Consider the following 10,722-nt stretch of genomic DNA (forward strand, 5'->3'; position numbering starts at 1 on the left):
CATTCTGAACCATTGATTGTATTGTAATATCATTAGTTGATGATTCCCCCAAAACAACTGTGCTAGATGACGAACCACCAAAAGGGTAATTGATTTATACAAATAAGGCTCTTTGCGACAGTGTCAATTGTAGTAATTTGACACAAAAAAATTTCTACATATATGTACATTTATGATATCCTTATCACGAAATGCTCTATTTCTGCATTTGGAACAATTACACGAATATTGTAACTCTGCACCATTCATACATTCTAGATGACTTTTAGTAAAGTTCACAAATAGATCAATTTCAGCAATAAAATCATCTCTAATAAATCCATTTTCCTAATCAATTGTACATCCAAACTTTTTTTATAGACATTATCACTTAATGAGAATACAATTTCATACAATTTGTTACAAAGTATACGAGTTTCACAAAATAAGAAACTATATTATCTTTCATGTTCCAGCCAAACATAATAAGGTTTAAAATAATCTTAGATGTATATATACCAATAGAAAAAATAACAAAATGACTATATCATGTTATATATCTAAATACTAATTTAACATATGTACTATTTAATAAATTATACCTGAAAATGTAGTTGAGTCGGAGAAATGAAGCAAATGCAGTAGCCTACAAAACTAAAAATAATTAGCTAAAGTTAATCACAAAGAATGAGAAGCTAGAACAAATTCACAGCAGGACCAAGCTGGCTCTTGGATAAACTGTCAGTAGCATGTTGGCGGGTAGCCACGCTGCCATATGAGGCCAAGCTCACAACCAACAGCTGGTGGCCAGCTAAGCTACGAATGCCCATGCTTCCGGCTGCGAGCTAGCAGTCGGCTAAACCACTAAAAGCGACCGACACACTGGCATCAGCGACCTAGCTACCAACGACGGTCGATACATACACTAGTCGCATACTAGCGGCCACTACAGCCGCTAGCCGTGTGCTGGCAGTTGACACAGCCACCAAGTGCGTGAGCAATCGATAGCACGCGTGCTAGCGGCCGACAAAGCCTCCAGCTGCGTGTTGTGCCAACCGCCAGTCGTCGCCGATGTCGAGAAGAGGGGGAGAGAGGGGAGGAGAGAACTCACTGGCAATCGCTAGAGTAGATCGGGATTGGGGATCCAACGCGCGCGCGAGGAAAATTCGGGGCCATGCCCTACAATTTTATGCGAACTTACTGATGGAATTATGTTCATCGAGCATCCGTTGGTAATTACCGACTGAACTTGATATCCATCAGTAATCCCTATATTACCGATGAAACACATATTTTGTAGGTAATTACGGACAGAAAAGTTATTCCGTCGATAATTTATAACAGGTATTATTGATGGAATGACAATTCCATCAGTAATTACCGAGAGAACACATTCCGTCGATAAACCTGTCGATAAAGTTAGTATTCTCGAGTTATGATTAGCCCTACCGATAGAACTTTATGTCCATTGATAATTAACGACGGAATATTATTTCTATTAGTATTTATTTATAGAAATTTATTCCGTCGATAATTTCAATATTATTCTGAGATATTTTTTAGTGTCAAATAATGACTCAATGGGATGTACTGGCAAAACTAATCATAATAATTTATTAATTTTATTCATCAATTAATAAATATGTAACCTAAATAAATTTAACTACAAAATATATTCCTTTTATTATATTATAATTTGATGTAATATAATAATTATTTATATAAAAACACAATAATTACCATGCAAGTACATTTAAATAGCGTATTCACATAAACTAGATAGATTATTATTAGGGTAGATTAAAATATTTAAAAATGATTTTTGATATCAAATTTAATTATTTAAATTTTAAAAATATTTTATGATTTGATTGATATATCGATTTGATCATTTGAAAATCAACCAATTATTTTTATCTATTAAAATTTTCTGATCGAGACGGTGATAAGACTAGTTTTAGACCTATTAAAATGGTAAATAATCATTGTTAATAAGTTAAACTAGGGTGATGTTTAGTTCATTCTTAGAAATCGAAATAGGAATGAGTATTAAGTGACATTTGATTAAATGACAGGAATAACTATGAGTATGAGTTTGATAGTAAGATGGAATGAGAATAAGAATGAAAATAAAATCCACCTAGTTATATGTGTTTTGTTATTCCCATAAATCTAGAAATCATTCTCAAACCCACAATCCAAACACTATCTTTTACTATCATTCTATTCCCTCATTTTCAAACCCATCAACCAAACACCCCTTATAATTTTATGGAATGAGAATAAGTGTGAACTTGGGTATTATTCTTAAAAATAATGTTTGGTTAGTTAAATATTTTCAATCAGAATGAATCTAAATTTTCCTTTTTTATCCTTAGAGAGAAATAAGTAAAAAAATTAGATGTGAGAGAAAAATATGATGAGAGAGGAAATATGATGGGAAAAAATGAAGAGAGAGAAAGTATGGTGAGAGAAAATGAGGAGAGAGAACGTGATAGGAGAAATTGAGGAGAGAAAAAGTATGATGAGAGAGAAAGTGTGCTAAGAGAGAAAAGTGTGATAGGAAAAAATGAAGAGAGAGAAAGTGTGATGAGAGAAAATAAGGAGAGAGAAAGTATGATAAGAGATAAAGTGTGATGAGAAAAATGAAGAGAGGGAAAGTGTGATGAGAGAAAATAAGAAGAGAGGGTGTGATGGGAGAGAATGAAGAGAGAGAAAGTGTGATGATAGAAAATGAGGAGAGAGAGTATGATAAGAGAGATTGAGGAGAGAGAAAGTATAATGAAAAAGAAAATGGAATGAAAAAAATAAGGAGAGAGTGTGTAATGGCAGAAAAAGTGTGATGAAAGAGAAAGTGTGACGAGAGAAAATAAGGAGAGAGGGTGTGATGAAAGAGAATGAAGAGAGAGAAAGTATGATGATAGAAAAAATGAAAAGAGAGAGTATGGTAAGAGAGATTGAGGAGAAAAAAAACATGATGAGAAAGGAAATGGAATAAAAAATATAAGGTGAGAATATGTAATGAAAGAGAAAGTGTGATGAAAGAGAAAGTGTAAAGGAAGAAAATGAAGAGAGAAAAAATGAGAAGAGAAAGTGTGTGATGGGAGAGAATACAGGGAGAAATGGTAGAACATGATAAGAGAAAGTATGTTGAGAGAAAGTATGACGAGAGAGAACAAGAAGAGAGAAAGTAAAATAAAAAAAATTTGAACAAATATATTAAAAGTAATTTTGTCCGAAATTTAATTTTCATTCTACTTCTATCAAAAATCCAATGGAAAAAATGGATTTTATCAATATCCAAATTTTTAGATTTTATTTCAATGCTATTCCGATTGACACGAAATATAAAATTTATGAATAAATCCATTTTCTCATTTTTAAACTCTTAAATTAAAGGTCACCTAAGTACAGTGAATCTAATTGTCATTTTTTTAGTTAAAAATTAAAATATAGACGGATCATTTTTATCAGCATGATGCGTTTCGTGCACTTAATTCAAATGGGACGAGGGAAAAGAACTCGACCTGAGTCAAAACTGAGCGTCTCCCACCCCCACCACCAGCAACAGCAGCAGCATCCACGTTACTGTCCCAGAGGCCATGCAAAGCAGTGGCAGTGGCAGTGGCAGTGGCGGGTCACTCTCCAGCTCCGTTCCATCGTGCGCGCGCCTGTCGCGTTGCTACATTTGAACGGCCTCGTGGGGGCACTTCCCAGTCCTCTGAAGAGATAGCAACATGGGCAAAGCAACAAAGGCGCCCCGTCCCACACCAACTCTATCTCCTTGTCCAGAATCCCCCACCCACCCTCATCGCCCAAAGACCCTCATCTGATCAATAGGCAATCATTAGCAGGGGCGGTCATTTAAAAGTGAAAGGAGGGTGCAAAAGGGTTTTCCACAGCTTTCATTCTTCGGTCAAAAGGCAGCCATTATTTCATCTGGAGCTTTAAGGTTGCTATCCGATGGAACATGCAATCGCATCTCTGAGTTTTTCAAGACTTAACTCGATGGCCTTTAATTATGATTCAAAGCTTCATTATTGAAGAAGAACACATTCGGCTCTTTGATTGGTGCTTGCGACTGGCCAACAGTAGGCGCGCATGTGGAGAATCCGAATCTTATCTATTTCACCGAATAGCTCAACAGCAGCAGCAGGCAGTAGCTGTCTCCTTCTCCTACATTTTCTCTGTTTCTGTCAAAGTAGGAGGCAGAAACTGGAAAGGAAAATAAATAAATAAACAAACAAATAAATAAAGCAGGAATAGGATATAAATCTTATTAATGCTTATAGTTGGAGGTGGACGATTTGATGCAAGCTCCAGTTATAAGCTACTTTGTCCAGACTCTACTGTTTGTCTTCATTACCAGTTGAGAGCTGTTCTGCAGCTCAAGAACCCGTGAGATCTGCCCCATCTCCTGAGAACATTTTAAGACTAGCTTGACATCCTTCGTATGTTTGCAATTGCCAAGAGCCAGATATTGCCCGTAATGATGCAGCTATAAATGTGTCTAGATTTCACAGCTCCTCTTCTCTGTTCTTCTGGGGTTTCCGAGAGCCACTTGTCATCCATGGGGTGGAGAGGGAGTTCTAAACGAGTGATGGCGTTAAAGGTGGCTCTTTTATGCTGTCTTTCGTTTTGTGTCTTCTCTCTTTTCAATTTCGCAGAAGGACACAGCGGAGTTAATTCTGCTCCTTCAGGTGAGCAAACTCCAAGTTACAATCACTGTTTTAAGGTTCGGATGAGTGAAAGTTGAGCAAGAGTTCTCTGATCATTTTGAGTTCCTGTTCCCCATTGCAGAGGCCTCAAGCTGGAGAAGACATTCCAATTATAAGGTGAGATTTTGATCCTGTGTTTTCCATCATAACCAAGATTAATTACTCGATAATTTCTATTTGAGTCTCTGTTTTCCTGAATTATGCGTTTAATTAAAAAAAATACTTCACCGTCCTGCTTGAAGGCGCATATTAAAGAAATCGTTCCCTTTCGTTCTAAAATACGCCTGTTCTTTTTTTTTTTCCCATGTCTGAAGCAAACCTGACCTCTCTCTTCGCTGTCGTGCGCAGGCGGCGGCGGATGTAGCCAGGCCCGGCCCAGAGGCAGGGCCATCCTGGGCGATTGCCCAGGGCCCCAACTTTGGGAGGGCCCATAAATATTAAATATTTATATAATATATATATATATATATATATATATATATATATATATATATATATATATATATATATTAATTATTTTAAAAACTAAGTTTTATAAATTTTCACTGTTGCATTTGTCTTTCGCCGCCGCACAACCTAAAATTTTTGGAGGGCCCACAACTTTTAACTTTTATATATATATATATATATATATATATATATATATTAATTGTTTTAAGAATTAGGTTTGGTAAACTATTATCCGATTTTTATTTGCTCTCTTTTCTACTAGCGACTCTATGAGATCGCGACGGCATCACAGCGAGGCTGTGACTTTGCCACTTCTTTACACAGCTACACCACCACCTCTGACACGTTGCTCCTGGAGGTTTTGAGCTTACGGTGCAGAGGTTTGCGAGTTGCGACGGTTGCGGACTGTCATCTACAGATCTACTCATCTTTTTCATTCAAGTATAATTATTTTAATTGATTTAAATTATAGTTTTATTTAGTTTATTTAAATTATAGTTTTACAATTATTGTAATAAAAACATTTGGTGAAATGATAATATTTGAAAATATATTTGATTTTTTGTTTGATTCTAAAACATTAAAATTATTAGATAATAATGAGTTGAGAAAATATTGTATTAACATCCACTTTTAAGCATGAAAATTTATTAGATGTTGAGTTAGATGATTTGTTTACGGAATTAAAAATATTACAAGTAACTTTACCAAATGAGATAATGTCAGCAATTGATATTTTTAATTTTATGAAAAATATAGATTGTTATCCAAATGTTGCAATTGCTTAGAAAATATTGTTAACTATGTCTGTTACCGTAAGATCAACTGAAAGGAGTTTCTCGAAATTAAAATTGTTAAGAATATACATGAGATCAATAATATGACAAAGAGATTGCATGGATTAACAATTTTATCTATTGAAAAAAAGATTTTAGAAAATCTTGAAATTAATAATATTATAGATGATTTTGCATCTAGAAAAACTAAAAGAAGTCATTATAAATAATTTTTACTTTATGAAAAAAAAATTAAGGGTCTATTTTGATTGTTTCGCCCCGGGCCTCCTGATTGTTAGGACCGGGGCTGGATGTAGCAGGAGGATGGCGGAGGAGGGGTCGTCTGTTGATAGAGCCGGGGTCGCGGCCGCCGCGGTGTACGTCCAGGTGCGGCACGTGCACCCCTTGCTACCCGGTGCATGTCTCGGTGCCGCCGTGGCAACAGCAGCAGGCGGACGCCGCCGAGTACTACCCGGAGGCCTGGCGATGCCGATGCCGCGGCCGCCTCTACGTGCCGTGACTGCTTCTGCATCCTCCTACTCTTCGTCGCTTAGATCGGGAGTGTACAAGATTGAGATCGAAGACATCAACCATACTGTATTTTATACTCTGTCGCATTAACGTGTATATACACAGCGTTTAATTTTAAAATGAGGCGAAAAAAAGATTGCATTTGCTGCTAGGTGATTGTGCTCAAGAGTCAAGAGTCAAGAGTCAAGAGTCAAGACTCGAGACCAGGCATAGTCGAAGTGAGTCAATGTTTAAATAAAATTTATTTATTATTATTTATTTAATTAAATTTTTTTATCAAGATGAAACATTCATATGATAGATTTAAATAAATTTACTCATAAATTATTTACGAGTCTTGTTAATAAATTAGGCTTCTTTAACATGTTTCATACAATCAAACTAAAGAGACATTGCTATCGTCCACTAGAGTGTCTGATTGATTAAAGGATGGTACATTTATTATTTATTATAATAAGATAGGAATTAATTTACACAATTCTTTCCATCCATTTAGAGGTCGGGTATAAATTAATCATGAGATTTACTTCTCTTCCCGTAATCTGAGGACAAACTAGAAGTATCTGGGATGAGCGTAATCATCTTTGTTACACTGCATAGATATTGCTGTTATATTAATTAAATCAAGTAAAATTCATGATAGAATAGATCCTTATTTCTTGGATACATTTTGAATAGATGTATAATTGTGGTTAGATTAAGAAGTGATATTTTAGGATCGATTTTCATTCCTACTTCTTTATAAAGAAAAATTTTGAATCAGGTAATACCGAACCTGGATGATCAGTCTGATTCTATAGAAGTTTTCTATTAGTCATCAAAGTAAATCAGAAAATATTCGCGGTGGGCGATCCAGAAGTCTAGCATCCAATACTTGCACGCCCTATTTGGAGAAAAATTCTTACAAATACGTTGTAGCTGAAGATCGAACCACGACTATCTGGATGATAATTTGACACCTTTCAGCTGCATTATTTCCTAGGGGCTGCTACTTCTATATAAAGGCATGTATAACATAAGGTTTAATTAAGTTTTTGGTACATCATCAATAATAAGTAATTAAGATTGTTTTCCAATACTTAAGTTTATTTTATCCCTTCTTTAAATTAGTTATTTCTATCAGTTTAGTATCAAAGTCAAGTATATTCTAGCTCGAATTATTTTTCTAACAGTAAAATATGACAAACAATTTTAATGTTATTTGGTCCAATCCCAAATTAAATGGGAAGCTCGATTATAATTATTGACAGATAATGATATCTACACATTTGAAATCTCAAAATCTTTAGAGTTCTATTGATCTAGGTCTTTTAGAAGGACCTAATGCGAACTCTCAACGTCAAGATCAACTCGCATTGGGACAAATTCATCAAGGAATAGATTATTCAATTTTTAGCATGATAGCAAATGCTAAGACAACAAAGGAGGCGTGGGGCATCTTAAAATTGTCATACAAAGGAGTTGATCGAGCACAAAAATCAAAGTTGCAGTTGATATGAAGGTTATACATTGACGGAGAACTCGACTTTTAAACTATGGTATATAGAAAAGAATAAAACAAGAAATGGAGTGGGTATTGTTGTAAATAGTTCGTTAAAGGATGAAGTTGTAGGAGTAGTTAGAAAATGGAATAGAATTATATTCCTTAGAATAATAGTGATGAAAGAAATGATTAACATATTAATATATATGCACCGCAGTAGGATTAGAAGAAGCTACCAAATTAAGATTTTTGGACGACTTAAATGAAGTATTATAAAATATTCTACCAAATGAAATGATTTTAATAGAATGTGATCTAAATGGGCATATTAGAATGAAAAATAAGAAATATGAGAGGGTATATAGGAGTTATGAGTTTGAAATAAGAAATAAAGAAGAAAAAATTATATTAGATTTTGCGATAGCATATGACCTTATATTAGCTAATACATTTTTAAGAAAAGAGAAAAAATACTTAATCACGTTCAAAGTGGGAATAATAAATCGCAAGTTGTTAGGAAGAAGAATAGAAAGATTTATAAAGATTGCAAGGTCATCCCTGGTGAAAGCTTAACTACTCAACATAGGTTAGTAGTGTTGGATATATGCCTTAAACATATTTTGCATCAATAGAAAAAAATATATACGACTTCTAGAATTAAGTAGTGGAAGTTAAAGGATGGGAAACAAAATATATTTAAGGAGAAGGTAGGAGTACATGCATTAGGTGAAATATACGGTGACTCTAATATGACATAGAATAACATAGTATCAAAGTTGAACATAGAAACAATAATGTCTTATTCATCTTGTCAATAAAATGAGATTATATGGAGATAAAATTGGAAATGACACCGTAGTTGAGAAAGTTCTTTGAACTATACCATTGAAGTATAATCAATTCAAGAATCACAGGATACATAATTGTTGACAATTGCAGAATTAACAGGTATGATAGAAAATCATATTGACAGAATCGACGCAAAGATAGAAACAGTAGCAAATGAAGAAACTTTGAAGAGTTAGGTTACTCTTAACATGATAGACTCTAGTCAAAGAAAAGGAGGATCCTATAGAGGAAGAGGACAAGGTAATTACTCAAATCAAGGAAGAGGTGGAGGTAATGTCAAGCAAGATAAGTTTCCTTTTCTCTACTTTAATTGTGAAAAATATGGTCACAAGATTGTAGATACACGAAATTTAACAATCGTGATAATCAGGCAAATATTACTGAAAATTATGGTGAGAACTCTAATGAGACTGAAACTTTACTTTTGGCTAGTAACATTTTACCTACAGATGAGAACATATGATTTTTGGATATGGGATGCAGTGACTATATGTGTGGAAGAAAAGAGTTATTTTAGGAGTTAGATGAATGTCAAAAGTTACTTTTGGAAATAAGACAAAAACTATCGATTTTGGGAAAAGATAAAATTTATATTCAGTTGAAAAATGTTTCCTAAAATTTTATATCTGATGTATTTTATGTTCTTGAACTTTACCAAAAACTTATTAAGTATAGGACAATTATTAGAAAAGGGTCATAAAATATGCATTATTCAGGAGTGTTGTACCATCACAGATGAAAAAGGAAAGTTGATAACTATGGTAAAGATGTCTCAAAATTGATTATTTCCTTTGAAACTTCAACATAAATTTCTTTCTTGCTTTAATTCTAAGATTTTGGATGATAATTGTGTTAGTATGGTTGGCACCAATGGTCAAATTTATGTTTTGATAAATGACAAATGGTTAAAAGTTAAGTTTTGTGTGATCTAATGTTCTTACCAAGTGTGCAGGACATGGTGGATCTGGAGGACCTGACACCAGGCTAAAATCTAGCTGGGTTTGTTGGACCTGATAGTTGGTGAGAAGCCCAGATAGGTCTGGAGGACCTGATATCTGTTGAACCCCATGGTAGTTTTGATGTGATCAACCAAGTTGGTTAGGTCCTGCGTTGTATTTGATCCCTGTGTCTGAGTGTGCAGGAGCTTAGGAGAACAGGAAGTCGAGCGGAAGACGCAGCTAGCGAGAAGGACGGCACGGGAAGGGAGCCGACGGGCTCGGTGCGTCCGAAGGACGAGAGAGCTGCGGAAGAGTACTCCGGTGGGCATGAAGAGCGTGCGCGGCGTTCGAGGGACGTTAAGCCGGGACGGAAGGCTGATCGAGGAAGGCCGAAAATTGGGTTCGGGTGAGCCCTATTTCGGTTGGCCACAATCACCCAAAAGATCGGAGCATCGGAAGTCGCAACAAGCTGGAAACGAAGTCAAAAGAGATGAGCGGCCAGCTTGGAGGCGCCTCCAACCTGACTGGAGGCGCCTTCAACAAGTCAAAATGACCGTTTGCGTTCGGATAGAGTTCTATCCGCTGACCGAGCTGTGGAGGCGCCTTGAACCTTGTTGGAGGCGCCTTGGACCCTCGGGATAGAATTTCCAGAGGTTATTTAAAGGCCCATGGAGCTAGGAATTAGAGAACAACTCAAGCATTCAATCTGTAGTGTTTCCTACCAATAGTTCTGAGCTTTTGAAAGTGTAAAAGGCTTCTCCGCCTTCAGCAAAGGAGAGTTTCTTTTAGTGCGCTTCTATTGCCCTGGATTAACAACCTCCTTGGTTGTAACCAGGTTAATTCTTCTGTGTCTTTCTTTTACTATTTTATTCTTTTGTTAACTATTGCACTAACTGAGTTGAAAGTACGAGGAGGGTATAGTTACTTTTTGTTTTCAGCAATTCACCTCCCCCTCTTGTCGGTCTCCGCTGCACCAACAAGTGGTATCAGAGCCTGAT

General features: G+C 35.6%; 1 protein-coding gene across 5 annotated transcripts; it reads left to right on the top strand.

The window, feature by feature from the left end:
• Positions 1-4,260: 4,260 nt before the first annotated feature.
• LOC122014379 lies at positions 4,261-9,985 on the top strand. 5 transcript variants are annotated; one of them, XR_006120658.1, is made up of 4 exons: positions 4,261-4,679; positions 4,780-4,814; positions 9,739-9,856; positions 9,928-9,985. XR_006120658.1 is itself a non-coding variant. In XM_042570601.1 (3 exons), exons 1-3 carry the CDS (start codon positions 4,484-4,486, stop codon positions 9,772-9,774), a joined length of 267 nt encoding a protein of 88 aa, XP_042426535.1. In that variant the 5' UTR covers positions 4,261-4,483; the 3' UTR covers positions 9,775-9,935. The 5 variants fall into 5 exon arrangements, 3 of the variants coding, with proteins under 3 accessions (XP_042426535.1, XP_042426534.1, XP_042426533.1); XR_006120659.1 differs by lacking the exons at positions 9,739-9,856; positions 9,928-9,985 and adding an exon at positions 5,046-5,062; XM_042570601.1 differs by having other exon boundaries at positions 9,739-9,935.
• The last annotated feature ends 737 nt before the right edge of the window (positions 9,986-10,722 follow it).

Source organism: Zingiber officinale, chromosome 8B, assembly GCF_018446385.1.
Source record: "Zingiber officinale cultivar Zhangliang chromosome 8B, Zo_v1.1, whole genome shotgun sequence".
Lineage (NCBI taxonomy): Eukaryota > Viridiplantae > Streptophyta > Magnoliopsida > Zingiberales > Zingiberaceae > Zingiber > Zingiber officinale.

Bases quoted from the DNA above. Each gene is read 5' to 3' on its own strand.
- LOC122014379 (XM_042570599.1), top strand. From the start codon at position 4,484: ATGTGTCTAGATTTCACAGCTCCTCTTCTCTGTTCTTCTGGGGTTTCC. The intron at 4,680-4,779 runs GTGAGCAAACTC...TCCCCATTGCAG, and splicing joins AGTTAATTCTGCTCCTTCAG to AGGCCTCAAGCTGGAGAAGA. The intron at 4,815-5,409 runs GTGAGATTTTGA...CTTTTCTACTAG, and splicing joins GAAGACATTCCAATTATAAG to CGACTCTATGAGATCGCGAC.